This window comes from Puma concolor, chromosome C2 (assembly GCF_028749965.1).
Source record: "Puma concolor isolate L17-30 chromosome C2, mPumCon1.1.hap2, whole genome shotgun sequence".
NCBI lineage: Eukaryota > Metazoa > Chordata > Mammalia > Carnivora > Felidae > Puma > Puma concolor.
The window spans coordinates 99,871,248-99,898,500 of NC_141675.1; the positions used below are offsets into that span (position 1 = coordinate 99,871,248).

Consider the following 27,253-nt stretch of genomic DNA (forward strand, 5'->3'; position numbering starts at 1 on the left):
TGCGGGGCTTGAACTCACGGACCGTGAGATCATGACCTGAGACAAAGTCGGACGTTTAACCGACAGAGCCACCCAGGCGCCCCTCCTGATATTTTAAATATAAGTAGAATTTTCCTACTTCTACCCAGATATTAATGAGTGTCAAGTGATGATGTAAGACTTCTAGCAGTTTGAGAGAAGGATAGCAAGTGAGTGAATGAATGAATGAGCTTGCTTCCATACAAGGAATATTCCTTGTATGGCTGTTTGTGTGTACATGTTTGTGTGCTTGTCACTTGTTTTTTCTGCATTCAGAGAGGAGAACCAGTGTTCTCATTTAAATTTTGTAGAACACTTCAAATATTATGAACAAAGAACATACTCTCCCAACTCAAGTATGTTTTACCTGTTTTTCCAGGTCTTGCTCAAATCCACACCCCCTTTTTAAGCCTTTCTAGATTTCTAACCTGATAATGATCTTTCTCTACTCCAGTCTTCTCAAGAACTTTCTGGCGATACCTCACATTTGGCATTCACCATGCTCTCCACCTGCTAGTTATAATATTTTTTGTCCTGTTTTCTTATACCTTTTTCTATCCACAGCAGCTAATCCAGTGCTTTTTTGTGGTGTCACTTTTGTTTTTTTAGCATTTTGGTATTCAAACCAAAGTGCTATTAATTTCTCTAACATACTAGAATAACTTGAACTTTCTGGCGTGTTCTTCCATGCTGTGTAGGTTCCTATCACTGTAACCATGCCAGAAATGACAGAGAATGAGACTCCTACAAAAAAGCAGCACAGGTATGTAGTCCTGGTCCAGAAATAATATAGTTTGGGGAGATGAACAGAATTAGTCCCCACTTTGTTAAATAGGCAGTCCTCAGGGAACTTTCATTAAATGCCTGGAAGACCATTATTCTTCAGCAATATGTGTGAATAAATAAATACAGGTTTACAGAAAGGAGTACATAGTTAAAATTTACCTGTCCTCCTTATTTTATGGACAGTGTAACGGGAATGACAATGAGCAATTAAAATTGTATAATACCAAATCTATCCTAAGTGTTTAGTTTCTCCTGAAACTTTTACTTGCTCACAGTATCACAGTCTTTGTAGATTGTTAAGTTCATTTAGGCCGAAGTCAATTTGAATAGACATTTTGTGACATTACAATTTTGTGACATTACAATATGCACGTCAGTACAACATTACTTCTGGTTCTTTGTATAAGCCCCCTTCTGAATTTCTAGCATTTTAGGCAGTGTTTCTGCTTAAAATTGCATGATCAGTGCTTTCATTACTATTAAAATCCCCATTCTCTTTCCTTACCAAATAACTGTTAGGGATTGCTAATGTATTGAGTAATTGTACATGAAAGGGAAATCAATGGTTTGAGTAGATTAGCTTTTAAGAAAAACTAAGAGTTTGGATAAGCTAAGGCACACAGATGCAAAAGATGGCTCAAATGCCAACTGTCTGTGCATTGGTGCTGGTGGCTGCCATGGTTCCCCACCCCCGGGGATTAAAAAGTTCCATTCTACTGTTGCTTGTACCCCTGACGCACTCACCGCACCCCTTGCCAGGTGCCAGGGCAGACATCAGAAGTCACCTACTTGGTACATCACTTTGAGAGTTGACTAGCTCTTTTATTACATTTTTCAAATAGTTAACGTTTTCAGTGATTGATTTACTTCCCAACCATTGACTTTTGGGTATAGATGAATAGAGAATTGTAGAATTTGGAAATTGTAGATTCTAAATTTATACTGATGTATCTGCAGTTAGGTTTTCATACCATAATAAGATGGTTTCTTACTGATGCAACAAATACAAATTCATAAAATTTCTGTGGTTCTCAACATATAAAGTGGAGAAAATGTTTTCCTGTTATTTTCATGTTCCTTTTATCTGCACTTTTTGTTTCAGAAAGAAAAACCGGGAGACACACAATGCAGGTAGAAACAATTTCAATTGTATTTGTTAGCATTTTTGCATTCACAAGGAAATTATACTGTAGTCGATTGTAAGTTTTTATGTTACAAGCATAGAATCATTATTCCTTATGTTTTAGGAAAATGTTCCTTTACTTTGTTTGTTCCTTTATGGTTTAATTGGCAAAACACCCCTTGAGTCTCATGAAGATAGCTAGTTTATCATCTTCTGATTCATTGTCTATTTAGATAACTCGAGGACTAATACGCCGTTGGAACTAGTGTTTTAAGTGATTTCACCCACTGAGGAAATTGAGCTCTACTTCTCCCAAATGGGATAAAGAGAATGTGTCTGCAGAAGTTCCAGAGGGAGCTGGCTGCCCAGAGGAGCAGGGGAGAGATGAACAGCAGGCTGTGGAGCTTAAAAGTCCCTGAAATGTGAACAGTCTTAAATGAAGTTGTGGAGTCCTCAGTCACAGCAAGAAATGTAGAAAATAAATGTTTGATTTTATCTCAAACGTCCAGATTATAGGCCAAAGCCAGATAAACATTTATAGAAGTGATTGTGCCTACATTTATATTTTGGTACATTTTAGAACACTTTCTTTTCCAGGGGTTACAGTCAGATTGAAAACAAAATATTTTAGAAGTTAATGACTATTACTCTATAACTGATATTCTTCCTTTCCCTAAGGAAAGGACCCTGGGGGAATTTTTGTCTATGGGAAGATGGGGTGAACACTGATGGAATATTGCTGTTTTCCAGAATGAGAATTTCCTGCCTTTGAATTCCCCTTTATCACTGTGGGTCTCAATGTTGGTTTTTTCTACCTCCATACATGAAAAAATCCACTCCTGGGTGATAACAAATACTGTTATTAGAGAATTTAGAAAAAAGGTGATATCATACTTTATTGTTTTCCCTTCTTTGGCCAAATGAATTAAATCTAATCTTTTTAGCCATAGGAGCTAAGTATTTTTATTGGAACCAACTCACATGGTGTCATAAATATGTCCTGATAGTAATTTATTATGAGAGAGTAATTAGATGTCATTGAAAATATGTCTTTACTGCTAGACTGTGAAGCAAAAAGTATGATTTTGCAAAACAAGAGCTGCTTATGGTTAATCTGAAAGATCACTGGAATCTTTTGTTAGGAAGGGAGGTTTTAGAAACCCTTCTGACAGTAAAAGCCAAGACTAATAATATTTCTACTTACAGTGTCTTATTGAAATTATTTAGATCATCTCATTCCCTCTTGCCCTTTCCATACAATCTTTAAAGTTGTGGCATGTAAGCCTGGAAGATTTCTCAGTTAATTTGGTTGAGATGTTGTCAGTTGCCCAGTTTCTTATGGGAAAAATCCTATGTGCCCAGAGTGAATAAACCAGACTCCTAGAAATTTTAAGTCGTAACTGATAGCTGTTCTATTTCAAAAATGCCTTCTAGACATCCTAAAAGGTGTTTGAAGGTTCTGTAATCTGTCTAAATAGGTCTCATTTGCCTATTTGCTATAAAAAGGCAGCTTTCTACTAACTTAGCTTGTTAGTAGGGGTTCTTAAAATTTAGTTATCACTAAAATGTCCAGTAATTACTTGAAACATAATAATGGCCTAACAGTAAAGTAATATTAGCATTTTCTGTTTTTGAGTTTAATTATTATAGATCACATTTTTAAAATGCTTATAAAAGTATTGCTTATATCAGTGCCCATAATGCTAGACTTATAATGCAGCATTCTTAGAAATTGTCTTGTAGTTATTTGTCTTCAGTAGATACTGTTTGATAAAATTTTGTTAGAGATTTCTTTACCTAAAATTTCTTTACCCAGGGAGAATAGTGAACTATAGCAGTGTACCATAAGGTCTGATAAATGGATTTTTCCCCCTATCTAGTGGAGAGGCATAGAAAGAAGAAAATCAATGCTGGAATAAACAGGATAGGAGAGCTGATCCCATGTTCTCCTGCCCTGAAGCAGGTAAGAAGTCTACTCCTATTTTCATTCATTACTTGTGAACAGATAATTCCCTAAGTTGTTTCATTGCTCAGAGTGCTTATTTTTGTTTCCTGTCACTTTTGGTTTTTGGAGTTAATCATCACCTCATTGTTTTTCATTTGCTTAATTTTCTATATACCTATCTTTAATTTTTCCCATACTGATAACAGTCTTCTAGTAGAGTATTCTACATGATCAAGTGGACCATATAATTTCTAGATCTTTAAGATCTTGAATTATTCAGTCCCACGATTACATTCATTTCTGTGCTACAGTACTTACCAGGCATTTCTTTTATTTTCTGCCAATGATATTTTTCAATTACCTTTAAATTCTTACCTAGAATCTTCCAAGGATCTCTATTTTATTTTCCGTGCCCTGTCAGCCTCCACTGGCACTTAAATCCCAGCTTATTAAAGTTTTCTCTCATGAAGATAGCTTTTTGTTTCTTCTGATAATGAGGATAAAGTGTGCTTACTGAAAACAAAACAAAATGGAAACAATATGGAAGTCATAAAAAATTTGAAAAATAAGTTGACATCCTACTCCTAGGTTGTAACTACTATTACAAATGTTGTTACACATCTCTTTGGACATTGCTTTATGAATATATATGTATATATATATATTTGTAAAATATGTTTCATATATATATTCATAAAATGTTTCATAACCTGCCTTGTCATTTTCACTCAGTCGTACATAGTAGACTTTTTTTCATATGATCTCCTTTCTTTTTAATGATTATATAGTGTTTCATGATAGTGAGATATCATAATTCGTGTTAGCCTTTTTTGGTTAATTGTTAAGTTAATATATAAACATAACAAATAGTACTAAAAAGCTTAAAACAACATTAGTCTCTGGCTTGCCTGCCTCCCACATCCAATACAGCAACTTAAAGGCATCCATTCTCTACTGTTTCTTTTGGCATTCACCTTTATATTTTGAAATAATATGCGTATATTATTGTATCATACTTTTTCTATTTTAGATTTTATCTATTGACTTTCCCTTGTTAAATCCTCCCAATATAATTCCACAACTTTTGATTAAATCAGTATTCAGTTCTTATGTTATTAAGACTGTAAATATTGTTTATGGTGAGCCAAAGATTAGTATTATTATGTTTTGTTTCATATGAAACTTTTTTGGGGGAGGGTTGGTAATTGCCTCATTGTTATCAATTTATATATACCTATCTTTTTATTTACTTATTTATTTACTTTAGATTTTTTTAATTTATGTTTTATTTTTTATTTTTATGTAAGCTGTACACCCAGTGTAGGAAGTCATGACCCCGAGATCGAGTTGCATGCTCTACTAACCGAACCAGCCATGTGCCCCTCTATATACCTATCTTTATTTCTTTCCACACTTTCAACAGTCCCTTAGTAGAGTTTCTACATAGTCAAGTGTACCACATAATTTCTATTTTCTCCTTTTTCCTTTGAAACTTTCCTTCTGGAACCCTCTGCCCTTCTTCAATCTCAACTGGTTGGTCTTTTGCAACTCTTCTGTTTTTTCTTTCTTTCTTTCTTTCTTTCTTTCTTTCTTTCTTTCTTTCTTTCTTTCTTTCTTTCTTTCTTTTCTTTCTTTCTTTTCTTTCTTTCTTTCTTTCTTTCTTTCTTTCTTTCTTTCTTTCTTTCTTTTTTTCTTTCTTTTCTTTCTTTTCTTTCTTTCTTTTTCCTTCCTTCCTTCCTTCCTTCCTTCCTTCCTTCCTTCCTTCCTTCCTTTCTTTCTTCTTCTTCTTTTTCTTTCTTTCTAGTAGGCTTCACACCCAGTGCAGAGCCCAGGGCAGGGCTCTACCTCATGACCCTGAGATCAAGACCTGAGCTGAGATCAAGAGTTGGACGCTTAACCAATTGAGCCACCCAGGCACCCCTCTAACTCTTCTGTTTTTAATTTCAGGTCTCATGATTTTAATTTCCAAGAGTCTTTTTCCTATTCTCTTTGTCCTTTTTCATGTCACATATTTTGTTTCATGAATACAATACCATCGTATCTCTGAGAATGTTATATAGGTTTTTTTAAAATAATTTTTCTTCTGTTTTCCATATTGTCTTTCTTCTGATTTTTTTCCCCCTTTGTTTTGAGGTTTTGTTTTTCATTTTGGAGACTTTCCTTAAATGCTTGGTGATACTTAACTGTTTTCATATTTGAGAATGAGGCATTAAAATTTAAAAGCTGATTGAATAGGTTGATTTTTGGTGCCCTAACTATTGAGTGATTAGGTGGTAAGCTAGTGTTGTTGTTTTTGTGGAACTAAAAAATATCAGTATCTTTTTATTTTGGGGGTAGCCGTTAACTTTTACCTTCCAGAGAAGAATCCTTCAGCCCCCGATCGAGGAATGGAAAGGAGTTTAAAACTGGTTGCCATATTCTGGGAGCTGGGTGGGGGAAGGTGTGCTGCTTTAGGAGGAGAATTTTACTTTACCCTCCTGTCTTCACTGAGGAGTCTCATCTTGTCCACTTCTGTGCCATGCATCTCCGAGGCTGAAATTCTCTGGTTCAAATTTCACAGAAAACAAACTTGTCTCTTGTGGTTGGGCAGGAATGAGAAGTCATGAAGCTGCATAGGATATGTGTGTGTGCTGAGGGTGGAGGGTAGTTTTATTACTGCGTAAGAAGAGTCTTTCCACCAGTCCCCTCAATTTTGATCCCATACCTCACCCTACCTTTTGTGGTGGCTAGAGAGCTTCCCATTCCTGGACCTCCCCAGGCTTTCAGATGGCCAGATCAGTTCCTTCTGCAGGATGGTACTTTTGTCTTGCATAAACCTGTTATCTATCTATCTATCTATCTACTTAAAGTACTTTGTTTTCTTACATGATTGCAAATTTAAGGGTAGGCTCTATGTCTGCAGATTTTGTTTTTTTTCTCCACATCTCAATGTACAGTAGCTTCTCAGGAAATATTGATGTTTGCCCAGGAAAATCTTATTTTCCTGCTTTTGACGGTCATTCCTACAAGTTTCTCTGAAAGGAAACTATGATCATTTCACTTCCTTGGTGTCCTAGCATGTGCGGTGGAAGTCAGTATTTGGCTTCCAGAAGCCGAGTAGATTAAGATTTTCTTCACTATTTCTATGTGTCCTCCCTCAGCCCATCTGCAGTAGGGAGGCAGATGGGCATTATTTTGTTCTGCCTTTGTATCAGTTCTTCCTTTAAGAAAGAACAATATCAGGGCGTGTAGGCGCTCAGTTGGTTGAGTGTCTGACTCTTGATTTAGATTTAGGTCATGATCCCAGGGTCATGGGATTGAGCCTTGTGTTGGGCTCTGCACTGAGCATGGAGCCTGCTTAAGATTCTCTCTCCCTCTCACTCTCTGTCCCTCTACTTCTGCCCCTCTCCCCTGCTCGTGCTCTCTTAAAAAAAAAAAAAAAAATTAAATAAATAAACGAAATTTTACAAAAAGGCAATAACTATTTTTTCTCTCTAGAGTAAAACGTTTCCTAGATTATATTGGGTCTCTGTTGGGACCCAGTCTAAGAAGCCCAGAATTGCAATTTTGTGAACCAAAGCCCTAAATCCCTGATTCCTACCTGAAAAGAACTATCTGATAAAGTACTGGGGATATTTAATAATAAGCATACTGGAATAGAAGTTAAACATTCACTGCAATATTTTTAATAGCTAAAGAATAAGAAACCAAAATGCCTCTTGGTTAAATAGTTATCATACTATACTGGAAAATAAAATAAATACAGCCTTTAGAAAGTATAACATAGATATCTAAACCCTATATGGAAGTATCTCCAAGATATATTTGTAAATAGAAAACAACAATGTAGCATACTGCTTATAGTATCCTTCTATCTGTTTTTTGTTTGTTTGTTTGTTTTTAAAGAAAGATCCATGTATCAGCATAGAATATTTCTGGGAGGATACACAAATAACTATGACTGTTACCTCTGGAAAAAGGTATAGAGAGCTAAAGCGAAAAAGAATGTCACTTATGTTTTATTTTTAACAATTGTTCATAGGATACAAACAATATTAAAGTCTAGAATCCTTACAGGGCCTTGAAGGCCCTCTCCAGCCTCTTCTCCTCCCACTCTTCCCCTATATACTTTAGTTCTGCTCACCTCACCAGGGCCCCTCCAACGTGCCAACACAGCCCTGCCTAAGGGCCTTGTCCTTGCAGATCCTGCTACCTGGACCCTCTTCCTCCAGATATCCACGGGGTTTACTTCCTTCAGGTTTTTGCTTTGCCTCACAGAGAGGCCTTCTCCAGCCTTCCCATGCAAGATAGATTACAGTACAGTGCCTTAGTTTGGGCTCCTGTAAGAAAAATACTATAGACTGAGTGATTTAAACAACAGAAATTTATTTCTCATGGTTCTGGAGGCTGGGAAGTCCAAGATAGAGGTGCCAGCTGGTGTGGTTCCTGGTGTCTGCTCTTCCTGATTATGTCCTTGTGTGACAGGGAGTGCAGTCACCTCTCTCATGTCTTTTCTTCTAAGGGCACTGATGTCATTCATGAGGGATACACGCTCATGACCTAATTACCTCCCAGAGGCCCACCTCCAACTACCATCATATCAGGGATCAGGGTTTCAACATGAATTATAGGGGGACACAAACATTCAGTTCATAGGACAGAGTGACCTTTGCCATCTCTCTGGGCCCCTATTTACTCTGTTTTATTTTCTCTTCCTAGCACTTAGCTCTACCCAACTGTATGTATGGAAAATACTCCTGAAGGTCAGGAATTTTCTCCGTTTTGTTTATTACATCCCCAGTGCCTAGAACAGAGCCTGACGCATAGTGGCTGTTCAAATTTAAATACTTAGTAAATGAAAAATGAACAGCAGAAGCATTTGAATATGGTGCCCATTTTAAATTTTGAAAAGACCCATATCACATATATGTGATAAAACCAAAGCTTTAAGTTTCTTCTGGCAAGTTCTTACTCTTCAGTGAAACTTTTAAGTGGTTAATTCTCTTTGGCAGAGCAAGAATATGATCCTGGACCAAGCCTTTAAATATATAACAGAACTGAAAAGGCAAAATGATGAACTCCTGCTTAATGGAGGAAACAATGAACAAGGTAAAGATTTGAAGATTCTTCATTTTTGTTGTTTTTTCAGTGTTCAGGTCTTCGTGTCACAGGGCAACTTATATGAGGATACAGAGACTTTTTTTGACCAGAAACATTGTTAAGATTGTCCATGCATTCGGTGGGCCAGAGAATAGTGTTGCAAATAAATTCATCTTAGTTTACCTCTTTTCCCTCTTCTGTGAGCAACTCTAATCTTGCAGGCATACATAATTTTGATTTTGGACTCTTCCGTGCACTTCATATTTGCTGAGCTCATGAGACAAATAATGCTGGGTCGCTTTTATTCCGCTTGGATCTTCCAGCTAGGGGAATCCCGTGAGAGGATATAGGGGAGAGTCCTGCTCAGTGTAACTTAAAAACAAAACAAAGACCTGCCTGGGCCAAGATTTAACTGTGACTTAACTCAAAAGGTCAAAACATTCCGTTCATAATTGTTTATACTGCATGTAATGTGTGTATCAGACTGCCTGATCATTTAATGAAATTTGATTTTTATTATTATTCTTTAGATAATTACATTAAAAAATAAGTTTTTATTTTAATTCTAGTACAGTTAATACATAATGTTATATTAGTTTCAGGTATACTGAAATTTGATTTTTAATTAGAAGTGACATTTTTATGCTATATAAGTTCTGTTTTTCCATTTGCACTAGAGAGATTTCCTTGTAAGAGCTGAAAAGAAAAATGCCAGGCAAGTGAAAAGCTCAGAATGGTAGGCAGTTTGAATTGTCCTTTATTTATGGCTCTGACAAACACAGAGAAAGAATTTCCTGGGACAACTCAGTAGGTCACCTTAAAAGGAGAGGAACAAAGGTAGAATTTGCTGAGGTGGGGGCAGTGTTGGGCTACTTTTATTGTATATCCAGAAGGTCAGCATTCTGAATTCTCTTTGCTTGCCTTAAGTTAGATGACAGCTTACCCCCTCCCCCACGTCAGCTGTCTTTTACAGTCCAGGCCCTGTTTTATGATGCTGTTAGGTAGTTAGATTCGTCATACATGTTTGGTAAGCACTCTGAGGCATCCCATAGAAGAGATATTAAGACTGGAATGATGTGTAGACTTTTCTAAGTAGAGCTTCTTTGGTTTCACACCCCAGAGGCTGAGGCAGTTGAGTTACATTAGGGAAAAGGGAATGTTTTGGAAAAATATAAGTTGCATAGGGCTCAGGAAAGGCTGAACAGGTAGGCCAGGGCTTGGGGCAGCACCTGAGGCAGCTTAAGTCTCACTACATTGTCATCTCTGTCACCATCCTTTCTTTGGCTCTTTTTTGTGCATCTGCTCTCTTCTCTTTTCTCCTCCCAGAAACTTCCCACATATCCTCTGTCCATAAGACAGGCTGGGCCATAGTCTGAGCCTGATTCCCAGCGGCCTTGGGAATCAGGCCCACCTGGGTTGAGTTTCATCTTCACTTACGCACTCAGTACCTGTGGCTATTCACCTCTCTGATCTCAGTTTCCCCATCTTAAAATGAAGATAATCACAGCACGTGTCTGGTTGACTTTAGACAAATTTATGTAATTACTCTGAGTCTGTTTCTCACATCTTAAAATACTGATGAGAGTAGGTAGTTCCCATCTCATGGTTGTTATGAGGATTAAAAGAAATAATGCAGGTAAAGTACTTTGAGTAAAGTTGGCATATAGTAATTACCATCATCATTGTTGTTATTATTATGAAATGAGACAATGAATGAAAAGTGCCAGGCATGTAGTAAGTGTGTAATAAGTGAAGACAATCATCATTATTATTTGGTCCATAAAAATTGTCCCTTAACTTCTGATGCCCATGGCACATTGGCATCATTCTTCTGTGTCTCTTATTTTAAATGTCTGAGAAAAAGAATCCATTAGTCTCAGCTCATCCTTTTCAGAACAGAACTTTTTATTTCAGGCCACTTCACAGGGCATTGGCTTTGAAGATTGGCTGCCTTTGGTGGATGGGGAGGGGAGAGATCTACCACTGTGGCAAGACAGGTGGGATGTCTGGGGTCACAGAGCATAAATACCAACAGCGAAGGCTGCCCCAGTAGTAGCATCCATGGATGAAGTTCTCTCCCTTAGAAAAGAGTAGGGCTGTGACAGTCGCATATGTCCATTGGCCCTGTCAAGGGAGATTGAAGTTCCGTTATTGATGCTTTCTTTGGTGCTCTACTACTTTACCTTCAACCTGTTTCACTGTCTCTGGCATTTCAAAGAGTAAAATAGAAGTGAGTTTAAAGCCATTTATAAAAGAGACTGACTATTACCACCACAAGTAATGTTAGCTGTTATAGCATGTAAATGCTATTATATTGATATTCAGTGTTATTTTCCTAGCATGTGACCATGATATCAGTGTGCCTTCCCTTCTTTTACCTTGGTAGCTGCCCCATTGGGAATTTTTGAATTGGGAATTTTGAGATTTCTACATTATGGGTAATTTCTGACCTTACTTTTAAAGATATTTATTTTTAAAAGGATAGGATAGAGGCTTGTTACACCAACGTAAAAAGGAGAAAGAACTTGCATTAGAAAAGAACTGAAGATTCTCAGATGAGGTATTTCGAAATGCTAGAATTAGACTTTGGTAGTTAGCACACAGTTTTTTCTTAAGTTACTGTAAGTACTGACACTACCAGGTAATTGTTTCATTTTTATTTTTAATATTGTAGCTGAAGAAATTAAAAAGCTACGTAAACAATTGGAAGAAATTCAAAAAGAAAATGGCCGATATATTGAATTACTGAAAGCAAATGACATATGCCTATATGATGACCCTACAATCCACTGGAAAGGAAATCTTAAAAACTCAAAGGTCTCTGTTGTTATTCCCAGTGATCAGGTTCAAAAAAATATCATTGTTTATTCCAACGGGAGTCAGCCTTGTGGAAATAGCCAGGGAACAGCTGTTCAGGGGATAACCTTTAATGTTGGTCATAATTTACAAAAGCAGACCGCCAATGTGGTGCCAGTACAGAGGACTTGCAATCTTGTGACTCCTGTGTCTATTTCTGGAGTTTACCCTTCTGAAAACAAGCCATGGCATCAGACCACAGTTTCTGCATTGGCTGCCAACCAGCCTGTTCCTCTTTGTCTTCCTGCTACCATTCCTGCTCAAAATATTCTCGAGCTTTCCACCTCCGAAAGCGAATCGAGCGTGCTTGGTGCCACCAACGGCCCACTGATCGCAGTTCCCATTGGGCCTGAACCTCACCAACATCGTTCCGTGCACACGTGTCTAAGTGATCAAAGTTCTCCTGAAAATAAGAATGGGCAAGAGAGCCCCAAATTATTGAAGAAGACAGTCCCTTGTGCCACAGGCGTCCCCACCACTTCCTCAGCGACTGCCACTAAAGTGCACCACGGAAGCCAGTCCTGCCTGAGCATCCAGGATTTCAGAAATGATTTTCAAACCACCTTTGTTGTCTCAGTTACCACCACAGTCTGTTCCCAGCCTCCCAGATCTGCAGGTGATGCTTGTCCAGTGAGCATCAGCAAGGGTGCAGACTCGGCGAGTGTTACCGCAACAGTGGCCCCTTCTGCCCCTGCAGGAGGGAAGACCACCACTCCTGTAAGCACTCTTTCTGCAAACCCTTTGGACAATAGTTGGACTCTTTCTTGTTCTTTGCCTTCTTCCAGTGTTAGTGCGTCGGATTTGAAAAACATTAATAGCCTTACCCGAATTTCCTCTGCTGGAAACACACAGACGACGTGGACTACTTTGCAACTGGCGGGAAACACTATTCAGCCCTTAAGCCAGACACCTTCTTCTGCAGTGACTCCGGTATTAAATGAGTCTGGTAGCAGCCCTCCCACGACCAGCCACAGTAGACACGTCGCTACGGGCGTCAACATGAATAATTCCTTTCCCGCAGACGGGCAGGTGGTTGAGCAAGTAGTTGTCACCTTGCCTTCTTGTCCATCTTTACCTATGCAGCCACTAATTGCCCAACCACAAGTTAAATCTCAGCCTCCAAAAAGTATCCTTCCATTGAATTCAGCAATGCAAGTGATTCAGATGGCTCAGCCAGTTGGGTCGGCTGTGAATGCAGCTACAGCTAATCAAAATGTTATCATTCTTCAGCCCCCCAGCACCACCCCTTGCCCAACAGTGATGAGAGCAGAGGTTCCCAACCAAACAGTAGGTCAGCAGATAGTGATCATACAGGCAGCTAATCAGAACCCTTTGCCGCTCCTCTCAGCTCCACCTCCTGGTTCTGTTCGACTCCCTGTCAGTGGAGCCAATGCTCTACTAGGGTCTAATAGTTCAGTGCAAAATGTTTCGACCCCCCAGACTTTTGGAGGAAAGCATCTTGTCCATATATTACCAAGACCTTCATCTCTATCAACACCTAGTTCAACACAAACTTTTTCTGTTACCATGTCAAACCAACAACAGCCTCAAACCATTTCTTTAAATGGACAGCTCTTTGCTTTGCAGCCTGTGATGTCCTCATCAGGAACTACAAATCAAACCCCTATGCAAATTATCCAACCCACCACCAGCGAAGATCCAAACACCAATGTTGCCCTGAATACATTTGGAGCTTTGGCCAGCCTCAATCAAAGCATATCACAGATGGCTGGGCAGAGCTGTGTACAGTTGTCTATTAGCCAGCCTGCCAATCCCCCAACTGCCGCAAGTAGTCAAACCATCCCAGTTCACAGTGTTTCATTAACAACAACGGTAGCATCTCCCATGACAACTGATAATTCAGCCACACTACCCAGTACTTATAGTCTGGTAACTACACCCTCAGTGAACACTGTAGCTTGTTTACCTAATGTGAAGTCAAAAAGGTTTAAGAAGCCAGGTGCCAAGAAACACTTAGCAGCTCACAAGTCCGCATGTCCCCCGAATCCAGTCAGAGAGGTGGGCAAGTTAGCCTGCCCTGGCACTGAAGCCACAGCAGAGCCGTCATGTGGTGATGGACTGCTGGAAAGCCTCCCTGTCGTGTTACCGTCTGTCACCATATCCCAGGCAAATTGTGTGAGTGTTTCTGGTTCACATTCTTTGGATGTTCTAAATCCTGAATCCGTGATACCCGAATCTGTACCCAAATCTAAGTCAACAGAAGAGTCTAGCTCACCCTCCCAAGCATCTGTAACGAGTGAACATTTTGTAATGGCCCCAGCAAAATCCAAAGATTCTGCCCCCATTCTGCAGCAAGAGGCATCTCAGGATAAGCCACCAGCTAGTTTGGCATTGTCAGATGCTGCCAAATCCTGCACTTCAGCCAGCGTGTTGATTCCATCTCCAAATGATCCCCACCTTTTGGTTTCTCAGGTTTCTGGGCTCTCATCCACCACTAGCACTACAAGCACTGACTGTGCTTCTGAGGTAGAAATCATTGCTGAACCTTGCAGGGTGGAGCAAGACTCATCAGATACGATGCAAACGACAGGTCTGTTAAAGGGGCAGGGTTTGACTGCATTGCTGTCTGGTCTTGCTAAAGAAAAAGACTCTCAGAAATTGTCTCTTTCGGTGCCGGTGGACCATCCTGACTTTCCTTCTGAAAATTCTAAAATGGCGGATTCAAGTGTCGATTTACATCCCAAACAGGAGCTGTTACTGATGAACAGTGATGACAGAGGTCCGGGGCAACACCACTCCTGCGTCCCTGATCAGGAGGTTATTAATGGCTCTTTGCTTGTCAGCAGGCAGGCCGACTCTCCCATGTCCACCAGCTCTGGCAGTAGTCGTAGTTTCTCAGTTGCATCCATGCTTCCTGAAACGACGAGAGAGGATGTCACCAGCAATGCAACAACGAATACCTGTGACAGCTGTACCTTTGTAGAGCAAACTGATATAGTTGCTCTTGCTGCAAGAGCTATTTTTGACCAGGAGAACCTTGAGAAGGGAAGAGCTGGCACCCAGGCTGATATGAGGGAGGTTACTTCAAAGCCTTCTGAAGCCTCACCTTTAGAGGGAGACCAGCCTTTCAAAACACAGATGTCTAAAGAGAGTGGCCCGGGACAGGCAGAAGCAACACCAAATGAATTTAATTCTCAGGACTCAATTGAAGCAACTGTGGATCGATCCCTCGGAAAACCAAGTTGTTCTGTAGGAATCAAAACATCAAATGCCTCTTTACAGGTTTCGACTTCTCAGCCACCAAGCATCACCAGTTTAAGTGTCAATAATCTTATCCACCAGAGCACCATCAGCCATCCTCTGGTCAGCTGTGCTGGTCTATCCCAAACCGCAGAGCAAGCACCTGTTCCGGCAACGGTTAATCTGACTGTTGCATCTAGTTCCTACGGTGGTCAGCCTCCCGGGCCAGCTCTGATGACCGAATATTCCCAAGAACAGCTAAACACCATTACTGGCACCATACCAAATCCACAGGTTCAAGAGCCACTCTTAAAGCCAAGTCAGGAAAGCCGCAAAGACTCCGCCAAGCGTGCTGTCCAAGACGACCTTTTATTGTCTTCAGCTAAACGTCAAAAGCACTGTCAGCCAGCCCCGCTGAGGCTTGAAGCTATGTCGCTGATGAACCGCACTCCGGACAGCATTTCTGATCAGACTCAGATGATGGTCAGTCAGCTCCCTCCCAACTCTGCAAACTCTGTTGTGCCTATTAGCAACCCAGCACATGGAGATGGCCTCGCACGATTATTTCCACCGAGTAACAATTTTGGGGCCCCTGCATTGAGACAAACGGAAGTTCAATGCAGTTCTCAGAATTCAGTTACCGAGCAGCAGCAAACCCAGGCCAGTCAACATCTCCAGGCCCTGCAACAGCATGTTCCAGCCCAAGGGGTATCTCACCTGCACGGTAACCACCTCTACTTAAAGCAGCAGCAGCAGCAGCAGCAGCAGCAGCAGCAGCAGCAGCAAGCAGGACAGTTAAGAGAGAGGCATCACTTGTACCAACTGCAGCGTCACGCGCCTCATGCAGAGAGCTCTGTCCACTCTCAGCCACATAACGTCCACCAACAGAGAACTCTCCAGCAGGAAGTCCAGATGCAGAAAAAGAGGAATCTCGTTCAGGGCACTCAGGCCTCTCAGCTTTCCTTACAACCAAAGCACCACGGAACTGACCAGTCCCGCCCCAAGAGTGGTCAGCCACATCCCCACCATCAGCAGATGCAGCAACAGATGCAGCAACATTTTGGAAGTTCCCAGCCAGAGAAGAGTTGTGAAAACCCTTCGACCAGCCGGAGCCACCACAACCATCCCCAGAACCATCTCAGTCAAGATATGATACACCAGCAACAGGATGTTGGAAGCAGGCAGCAAGGTTCGGGGGTTTCTTCTGAACATGTATCTGGGCATAATCCATTGCAGAGGCTTTTGACTTCAAGGGGCATAGAGCAACAAATGGTGTCCCAGCCCAGTATCGTGACTAGGCCTTCAGACATGCCCTGTACTCCACACAGGCCAGAGAGAAATAGAGTTTCAAGTTATTCTGCCGAGGCACTTATTGGAAAGACATCTTCTAACTCAGAGCAGAGAATGGGCATGTCACTTCAGGGTTCCAGAGTTTCAGATCAGCTTGAAATGAGAAGCTATCTTGATGTTCCCAGAAATAAGAGTTTGGCCGTTCACAATATGCAGGGTCGCGTGGACCATACTGTTGCCTCGGATATCCGCCTTACTGACTGTCAGACGTTTAAACCAAGTGGAGCCAGTCAGCAGCCCCAGAGTAATTTTGAAGTACAGTCTTCAAGAAATAGTGAAATAGGTAACCCGGTATCATCATTGAGGAGTATGCAGTCCCAGGCTTTTCGAATTAGTCAAAACCCTGGTCCACCACCAATCGACCGCCAAAAGAGATTATCTTATCCACCAGTTCAGAGTATTCCGACAGGAAATGCCATCCCACCAAGGGACAGTGAGAACACATGCCACCAGAGTTTCATGCAGAGTTTACTTGCCCCTCACCTTGGTGATCAGGTCCTTGGAAGCCAGAGATCACTCTCAGAACATCAGAGGAACACACAGTGTGGTCCATCCTCTGCAATTGACTATAATTGTCCCCCAACCCATGAAAGTGTCCATATTAGAAGAGAGAGTGACAGTCAAAACAGGGAGAGTTGTGACATGTCCCTAGGTGCGATTAACACCAGGAACAGCACCCTGAATATTCCTTTCTCAAGTTCTTCTTCTTCAGGAGATATTCAGGGTCGAAACACAAGTCCCAATGTGTCTGTACAGAAGTCCAATCCCATGAGGATAACTGATAGTCATGGGACCAAGGGCCACATGAACCCTCCGGTCACAACCAACATGCATGGGGTTGCAAGGCCAGCTTTGCCCCATCCGTCTGTGTCTCACGGAAATGCTGAACAAGGGCCTCCTGTACGTCCAACTAACTCTTCAGTTCCCCAGCGATCAAGGCATCCCTTGCAAGACAGCAGTGGTTCCAAAATTCGTCAACCTGAAAGGAATCGTTCCGGAAACCAAAGACATAGTAATGTCTTTGACCCCAGTCTTCCCCATCTTCCTCTGTCCACTAGTGGCAGTATGATTCTTGGACGCCAACAAGCCGCTACAGAGAAGAGAGGAAGTATTGTTCGTTTCATGCCCGATAGCCCACAAGTACCTAATGATAACTCAGCGCCTGACCAGCATACACTATCACAAAATTTCGGTTTTCCTTTTATTCCCGAGGGTGGCATGAATCCACCAATAAATGCTAATACTTCTTTCATTCCACAGGTTACTCAGCCTAGTGCCACTCGAACGCCAGCTCTTATCCCTGTAGATCCCCAAAATACTCTGCCCTCCTTCTATCCCCCCTACTCCCCTGCTCATCCTACGCTGTCTAATGATATTTCCATCCCCTATTTTTCTAATCAAATGTTCTCAAATCCCAGCACTGAGAAAGTAAACAGTGGAAGCTTAAATAACCGATTTGGATCAATTCTGTCTCCTCCTAGACCTGTTGGTTTTGCTCAACCAAGTTTTCCTCTGCTCCCTGACATGCCGCCAATGCACATGACCAATTCTCACTTGTCTAACTTTAATATGACATCTTTGTTTCCAGAAATAGCTACAGCTCTTCCCGATGGCTCGGCAATGTCACCTTTGCTTACAATAGCAAACTCCGCTGCCTCTGACTCTTCCAAGCAGTCCTCAAACAGACCTGCCCACAACATAAGCCATATTTTAGGTCATGACTGCAGTTCAGCTGTTTAAATACTGATAGACTAAATGTAAATGTATCGGGTGAGATTACAAATGTGTTTGTGTGTGCATGCGCACACAATGCACATGGTGAGGGAGGTGGTGTGTGTGTGTGTGTGTGTATGTCTTTGTGTTTGTGTAATCAGTTTCCAGTTATCTTCCGAATGTAGGGAAGCCACGTCAGAGATGATGCGAATACTGGGTTGCCAGCAACAAACTATCTTTCATTTTTAACTGCACGGTGTGCTTTTTAAGTTTTTCAAGCGGAATTGCATTTTCAAGTTTGATTTGTAATCTTATATTCCCTAAATACTTACCAGCTGGAAGTTGGGGGAAAATCCCTTTGGCATGTGTGGGGTAGTAGGAAAGAACCTAGATTTTAAATTTGATTGCTGATCATTTGTCAAATAGATAACTTGAGGTATTTGAGTTGCTCTCCAAAAATAGACACTTTTGATATAACGCAGTGGCTCATCACCAAGTGCTTGGCTGATGACAGCATCTAGAACAGTTTCTTGCCCCCGGCAGGTGTTGAATTAATGTAGAATGAATGTCCATGGTTCAAATCAAGCAGTTAGCAAATAAATGAGTTGCTCGATCAGCCTTTACTCCCAAGGTTTGCTGTAGGTAGAGGCTTCTTTCTTAATGATAACAATGCCTAAGCTATCTGAATTTTAATGTCTCATTCTTCAAATTAGGGAGCCATGTTATCTTTCAGTGTGCCAAGATCCTGGAAAGCAAAGGTCTTCCTTACTTAGCCTTAAAAATAGCAATCTGAAAAGCAAAGTACATAGACTTTGTCCATTTTGTGCTTGCATTTTTGCATCAGGTCCTAAGGATAAAAGCAGTTGTATTGCAGAATTTTACATGTGTTTTGGCAAAGATTGTTGCTTCATTGGTTGAACTTTGTTTTCAACATTTTCTTCATTCTATTTATTTGAGCTCGAAATGCTTTCTTTTATATTTGTTAATCATTAGGGACTGCTCAGTAAATAGTGTGTTTGGAATTTACACAGTTATATGAGCCTTACTTTTTAAATATTTCTGAGCAGAGTCTTAAGCTCTGTCAGTGTTTTCATTTATTGATATTTATATTTAAAAGATGGCATTGTATGTTACATTATTACCCCTCATAGTAGAATTGTAATGAGAAGACGAATTTGTTCATTATTTTTCCTGATGGTAGATGTGAAATGGTGCTTCAAAAAATTGTCTCTGTATATGTCTCTGTGTGTGAGTGTGTGGGGGGAGGGGGAGAAGGGGGACAGAACACAGACATAGATTTGAAAATATAAACTGGTCCTTTAAAAATTGGCCTGCCATCTGGAAATGGAAATTGAGACCTGAGACCTGCTGAAGTATTGGAAAACTGGATGTTAGGGTTTTTAAAAGCCCCACAGAAGTTAATTATGTATACACGCACACACACACACACACACACACACACACACACACACACACACTCATATATTGAATTTTGAAAACTTAAAAAAAAAAACCTCTGAAAACAACCGTATATACTCATATTCTCAAACCTATTACTTTTTGTTGTTGTTATATTCTGCCAAATATAGGATCAAGTGGGAGAGATACATATAACATGGTTCTGTCTGCTCTGTTAATAAAGTAAACCCAAGAGCCAGCATTTTATTTTTTCCTCCTTAAAAATGCCTCCTCAGGCTGGGTCAGAGCTGTTAACTCTGGCGAATACCTCTTGTGAAGACTCAGTGGAAGGGTCACGTGTGCCTCTTGAACTGTTCTTACCAAACTTTCCTCCCTCCTCCTGCTGCTGACTGAAGCAGCCTCCTGGGAGCAAGAAAAAAAAAATGTAAACAAGAAAAGCTTCTGTATTTTCTCCTTCAAAATACTCATGGGGAAGAATAGGAGTTACTTAAATAAGACAACAGATAAACAAAGTAGTTAAAACTTTTAATTGAGGGGAAACATAAGATTTATGGCTTGTTTTTAATTGAGTTTTAGGTTGTAACATTCAAGTTTTTCTCTGTACTTGAAAGGTCCAGCCTGCCAATTTCAAGAAAGGTAGTGTTCAATATGTTTGGTTATTCGTTCTCCCTTCCTCCGTCTCTGTCTCTCTGTCTCTGACACACACACACACGCATGCACGCACGCACGCACGCACAGCGTGGTGGCTATTGAGTCCTGAAGAACTGGGCACTGTTAGATAGAATGAAGGTAACAGGCTAAGGAGAAGATCAATTTGAACATTGCAATAGAAAGGCCTCAAAGCCTGGCACTTTCAGATATTTCTCTGTTGCATTGATTTTATTTTTCTGCTCAGCCCTGTTCAGAGATAGCGATTACATGTTTCAGAGCTTTCATTCCAAGAATGTACTTTGATCTCAAATGAACCCCTACCCCTAAGTAAGGCTTATTTGACCCTCTGAAGAAAGATATGACTCTCTGCAAATAATTTGGCTCCTGCTTACATGTAGCTCTAATTATCTTACAGACATGTGCATATATATGTAAGAGATCATTGTATATATGGACTCAGTTCTGAAAGTGTTCAGAGAAGAGTAATCTTATTTGATTTAAAAGCATGAGTGTACAAGATTTATCAGCAGTATATTATTTGATAATTAGAGCTAAATGATTTTAGGGAGGAATTTTATTTAATATCTAGCAATCTCTGGATATAATTTTTGGCAAAGGTACTGCAGAAAACAGTCAAATAGTAAACTTTAATGTTATTCTTGGCTTGCTCATATATGACTATAGAATGTAAAACCATTTCCACAGATAATTTTGTAATTTATGAAAATACACAAACATACAAACCTGTGAATCATAAATAAGAGTCATTAATTAAATTGTTTTTTCTCTCTTTTAGTGTTACTGATCACATAGAATCAATTAGAGAAAGTAGTTGACTCTGACCATTTAACACAGTAACTTCTAATGAAGTGAAAAATTTCAGATACTTCATCCTGTATAAACTTCTAATATGTCAATCATGGATAAAAGAAATCAAGTTTGATGTCATTTCTCTTTTTGGGATATTTTATACCATTTCAGGAAATTTATTTTTGTTTATATCATAAGACCTTTTGGGGGGACCATGGATGGCATCTTTTTTCTAAGTAAGGAGCCACATCCCCCAGTGATCATGCTTTATAAAATTTAACGTATTAGAACTGTGGAAAGAGAAGAATGAGGAGGGAATATTCTTTTGCAGCAATTTCCATTTACGTATCAGGGTGAACTGCAATAAAGATCCATTTTTAAAAATCAGCCTTCTTAAAATACAAAATTATTTAAACATTCTAAAGATAATTCATTTGCCTTGCTCTTGCCTTCTAACATTATCCATATCATGGAAAGGCTGAAATTCATACCCCAAAAAAATGTGGAAACGTGTTTTAATGGAGGTAAGGTTGTAAAATTTTGAGAAAGGATAAAGACTCACTAATAAGCATCTTCTCAGCTTTGTCCTCCCTTTGATTGATAGGTACCGAGGCTCCTCTTTTCTTCCATCTGCTGCGAGTCAGCAGGTGGCAGGGAACCTGCTCATTTCCTTAGGATGATTACTTCTCTGCCTTGAAATGTTTTTGGGGCCCACCCATCTATTGGATCATTGTGTGACAGTGAGTCATGCTCCTATATCAGTGAGTCCCAGTTCCTGGCTTTGGGAACCACTGTATCTCCTATTCTATCAAGAGGTAACAAGAATTTCTTGAAACAAAGTTAGTTCAGAATTAATTTAAGATACTGAATGTGCCATACAGTTAGTTCTCTTCCTTGTTTTGATGAGCTTGCTTTGTGTTTGTTTTTGCTTTTCCTCATGGAGGAGTTTAGAAAGCTCAAAGGTGGGACCCAAATCAGATGGCTTTGGGTTGATACTTTAGGAACCTGGAGGTCGTACTTCTGTTGTCTGTATAAATTCTGCCTTTGCCTGGAGCTAATTGCCTATGGCTGTGTATATCCAGAGGGCAATAATAATAGCCAAATAAACTAGTGTGAAGTTAATCTGTGAGTGATGATTTTATGATACCTATATGCAAGTTAAAGGCCAGAAACTCATTCCTTCTTGAACTACCTTTTTTTGGCCAAATGCTATGAACAGAAAAGGGTCCTTTTCTTTTTTTGACTTAACCATACTTTGTCTGCATTCTACACCTTCCTGTGTGAGCTTGACAGTGTTTTTACCGGAGTCTGTGGGGGACACCAAGTTTGGATCGGGGCAGTCCAGCATGAGGCCCTTCTTGGACACAGAGCTTCTAGTTCTGCCCACATGCCTCTATCCTGGTACTGCACTTTACTTGAAACTGTGCCTCTGGTCCTAAGACCAGCCATTGGAACATATTACCCACTCCTGTGTTACATAGCAAAGGACCAGTCGGAATGGTACGTGCTGTGTAGTCAAACACCTAGAAGACAAGAACAGCTGATGTTTCTCACTGTTGCCTTATCATTCTCTGAGCCATCTTTGATGCCGATCTTGTAAAAAGTGTACTAGAAGCAAAACTCCTTTTAAACTCAGAGCTTGTAGGTGGTGGTCATTCAACATCCTTGTTTCTGTATTTGCACAAACCCTATCCACTGCAGGGGTCTGGTGCACGCATGTGTTCAGATGCTTCATAAACATGAGCCAACTTGGGTTGAAAGTGGATATAATATTCAAATTGGTGTTATTTTGGATGATAATCTGCATAATCTGTCACTAGAGATCTCATGAGACATAGAAGACAACTCTTCATTTGTAACTTAACACTTTTAAAGAAGATGATCATAAGTTGTGGGGTTTTATTTATTTTTTTTGGCTCAGTTGTGTATACAGCTTGACACCATATGATGTCCTAGGAACTTAGAGCTTGCTCCATCTAACTCCTTCTTCACTTCTCTGGATCTCTTTACCCCCATCCCTCAAGTCTTAAAACCATTTTCATCTGTGAGGTCATTGAGGCACTGGACTTGACTATATTGGTAACCTTTAAGGGAGTTAAACTGTTGATCTTCCAAGAAGAAAGGGACCAGACAGTGTTGCTTAAGATGCTGCAGTTGTGTTACTGTGAAGAAAAGATTTGCTTCCACTTTCAGCAGGCCATATATATATATATATATATATATATATATATATATATATATTCATTTTGGTAAAAATAGGTGGAAAATCGGAAGACATAATTACCTTCACAAATTATTTATAGATACACTGGGTGAGAGGCTTACTGTAGGGCAGTCGCCAGAAAAACCTAACTGTAGTCTTTCAATAGTGTAATATTTGTATCTATTCCCATGCCAGCGATGTCTGCTGTGTACTGTGTCCTATTACTGTAAATCACCTGGTTTATAATACTAATGGGAACTAATTTGTTTTGTAATGGAATCCAGAGCAGATATGTATAATATGATCAGGATTGTCCTCCCTGTTGTAAATAAGAATAGGTCCTGTTTATTTTGACATCTTTTTACAAATGCATTGTATTAGGGTGTGAATATTCTGAACCATGCTCTTGTTTAAAGTTTTGAAATTTTTATTGGTAAATGTAACATTTTAATGGTTGTAATAATTATTTGTATAGATATGAATATAGTATTTTATTTAAGAAAATAAACTTTGCATTTTTGCATTGTGAATTCTGTCTTTTCTGATCATTGCCGCGTGCCACCTCAAACCTGGTATTAAAACAACTTGTCTTGTATACCAAAGTTTTCTGTTCAAGGAATCTTCCAATATTACCACAATGTCTGAAAATGATACCGTGACCCACTTCCCCTGGGGACTGTATTCCTGATCAAAGAGTCAGCCTCAAATAAACCAGACCAGTGCTATAGTGTTAGAGCAAACTATACACCTCTGTACTCATTGTAAAAAGTAAAATTAGAATCCCAGATCTGGAAGAGTATTGAGAGAAGATTCAGTTAAAGTCGCTATAGTGGAGGAACCTGAAGCACAGAACTTTGGAACCAGAAATGGGTCTTTCAATATAGCTTCCCACATCAACTTGGTTACTGTTTACAACCGTGAAGTTTGAGAGGAAAAAACAAGTTGCAGGGGAGCTCGAACAGACAAAGTGATAGAAGTTTAAATGCCTATAAATGAAACAATTTCTTGTTTAGGGATACCAAGAGACGTGATAAAAATTGTAAATTAAGGAAATGACAAACCCAAAGTTCAGTACAATGGGTGCTTCTTAGGAAAGGAGGGGGGGGGTTGTATCAAGGGTGGGTACATCAAAAGCACTGGTATGTTCCATTGAACCGAATAGTAGATAGGTGTTTGTCTCATTTACACCCGGAGATTTTGTTTTATAAATGAATAAACTACATTCTAATATTAAAATGGGTAAAATGAGGATGCTGGAGATCATTTATCCCCATATCTCAATAAAGCTCTTTTTTAAAAATGTTTATTCAGTTTTGAGAGAGGGAGAGATGGAGACAGAGCGCCAGTGGGGGAGGGGAAGGGGAGAGAGAGAGAGAGAGGGAGACACAGAATCTGGAGCAGGCTCCAGGCTCTGAGCTGTCAGCACAGAACCCGATGCGGGGCTCAAACTCACAAACCGTGAGATCATGACCTGAGCCGAAGTCAGACAACCCCCGGAGCCACTCAGTCGCCCCAATAAAGCTGTTTTTTTTAAAGGTATTTCCACAAAGAAAACTTCAAGTGGTTTTATTGGAAAATTACTTTAAATATTAAAGGAAGAAATAACACTGATCTACCATGACCTAGAGAAAGAAGGGATCACCTACAAACTTGTTTTAGGAAGTTAACAACTTTGATACCAAATCTGTCACATTATAGCAAAGGAAAATTATAGGCCAATATCCTTAATGAACATAGATGCGAAAATTCTAAAGATGTCCACAAATTGCATCTAGTGATGCAGGGAAAGAATTGTGCATCATGACCAAACCGGGTTTACTTCAGGAATACAAGGTTAACATTTTAAAATCAATTTAGGCATCATTGTCTCAGAATAAAGGAGAAAAAAAACTATATGGTAACTCAGTTGATAAAATTCGGCCTCCATTTGTGGTAAAAACTCTAAACAAAATGAGAAGGGAACATTCTCAATCTGATAAAGCATATCTACAACCCAAACAAAACACCAAACACAGAACTACAGCTCATATTATACCCGATGATCTCCCCCTGAAGTCAGGAACAAGACAAGGATGGTCATTATTTATCTGTCTATTCGACCTCTTATTGATGTTCCTAGCTAGTGTATTACTGAAGAATAAAGCTCTTCACCCAAAACTATAAAACGTTGCTGGTAGAAATTAAAGAATACAAATATTAAAGCATTTTGTCGCACACCTGAAACTCATTTAACAGGGCAATTATATCTCAATAAAACCATTTAAAATTACTCTAAAGCTCTAACACTTCAAACAGTGTGATACTGGCACAAGGAAAGATAGTGGACTAACGGGAGGGAACAGAAATCTCAGAAATAGATTACACATTATAGACATTCGATTGACAAAACTTCCAGTTGCATTTCAGTGAGTAAAAGGTGGTACTTTCAATAAATGTGGCTGTAGCAGCTGGCTATCAGTATGGAGGGGGGAAAAAGACCCTGGGCCTTCCTACTCCACACTATACACAAAAATTCCTTTGTAGTCATAGGCCTACATGTATGTAAAAGGTAAAACACTAAGCTTGTAGAGCAGTGGTGCTTAAAATGTAATCCCAGAATCCTGGGGTTCTCTGAGACACTTGCAGGGCATCTGTGAGGTCACAGTTATTTTTACGATACTACTAAGATATAAGATGCCTGTAACTGTATTGGCATTTGCACTGATGGTGCAAAATCAGTGGTGTGTAAAACTGTCGGTGCTTTAGCACCAATCAAGGCAGTGGCACCACTGCTGTGCTAATTGTCATTGTATTCCTTTTCTAAAAAATTTGAGTATAGTTGACACATGATGCTACATTAGTTTCAGGTGTACAGCATAACATTTGTTTGTTTACTCATTCGCTTTTAGATTCCACACACGAGAGAAATCCTGTGGTACTTGTCTTTCTTTGACTTATTTCACTTAGCATAATACCCTGTAGGTCCATCTATGTTGTCACAAATGTCACAGCCTCATCTTTGTTATGGCTGTGTAAAATTCCTGTGTGTGTGTGTGTGTGTGTGTGTATCACATCTTCCTTATCCATTCGTCTGTCAATGGACACTTAGGTTGCTTCTATATCTTGGCTATTGTAAATAATGCTGCAATAAACATAAGGGTGCAAATATCTTTTTGAATTAGTGTTTTTGTTTTCTTTGAGTAATACCCAGTCATGGAACTATTGGATCATACGGTATTTCTATTTTTAATTTTTGAGGACTCTCCATACTGTTTTCCACAGTGGCTGCACCAATTTACATTCCCACCAACGGTGCGTCCTCACCAACACTTGTTATTTCTTGTCTTTTTGATTGTAGCCATTCTGACAGTTCTAAGGGGATATCTCATTGTAGTTTTGCCTTGTATTAGCCTGATGATTAGTGAGGTTGAGCATGTTTTCATATGTCTGTTGGCCATCTGTTTGTCTTCTTTAAAAAAAAATGTCTACTCAGGTCCTCTATTTTTTAATTTTTTTTTTCAAGATTTATTTATTTTTGGGACAGAGAGAGACAGAGCATGAACGGGGGAGGGGCAGAGAGAGAGGGAGACACAGAATCTGAAACAGGCTCCAGGCTCTGAGCCATCAGCCCAGAGCCCGACGCGGGGCTTGAACTCACGGACCGCGAGATCGTGACCTGGCTGAAGTCGGACGCTCAACCGACTGCGCCACCCAGGCGCCCCAGGTCCTCTATTTTTTAATCAGATTGTTCTTTTGGTGTCGAGTTGTATAAGTTCTTTATATATTTTGGATATTAACCCCTCATCAGATATATCACTTTCATATCTCTTCTCTCATTCACTAGGTTGCCTTTTTGTTTTGTTGATAGTTTCCTTCTCTGTGAAAAAGCTTTTTATTTTGATGTGGTCCCCATAGCTTATTTTTGCTTTTGTTTTTCTTGACTTCGGAAAATGTTGCTATGGCCCGTATCAGGGAAATTACTGCCTGTCTTCTAGGATTTTTATGGTTTCAGGTCTCACACATAGGTCTTTAATGCATTTTGGGTTTATTTTTGTATATGGTGTTGGAAAGTGGTTGTTTCATTCTTTTGCATGTAGCTGTCCAGTTTTCTTGGCACCAT

At 39.9% G+C, this 27,253-nt stretch overlaps 1 protein-coding gene across 5 annotated transcripts in view; it reads left to right on the top strand.

Annotated features, from left to right (window-relative positions):
- Positions 1-23,684, top strand: part of USF3 (upstream transcription factor family member 3) — a 56,870-nt gene extending 33,186 nt beyond the window's left edge. For 2 of the 5 annotated variants that reach the window (XM_086675397.1, XM_086675398.1), the window contains exons 3-7: positions 717-781; positions 1,907-1,935; positions 3,808-3,890; positions 8,864-8,960; positions 11,626-23,684. In XM_086675397.1, the coding sequence (XP_086531523.1) occupies positions 735-781; positions 1,907-1,935; positions 3,808-3,890; positions 8,864-8,960; positions 11,626-18,098 (6,729 nt within the window). In that variant the 5' untranslated portion in view covers positions 717-734 and the 3' untranslated portion in view covers positions 18,099-23,684. The remainder of the gene's footprint in view (positions 1-716; positions 782-1,906; positions 1,936-3,807; positions 3,891-8,863; positions 8,961-11,625) is intronic. The other 3 variants (XM_086675401.1, XM_086675399.1, XM_086675402.1) reach the window with 3 other exon arrangements.
- Positions 23,685-27,253: the final 3,569 nt, after the last annotated feature.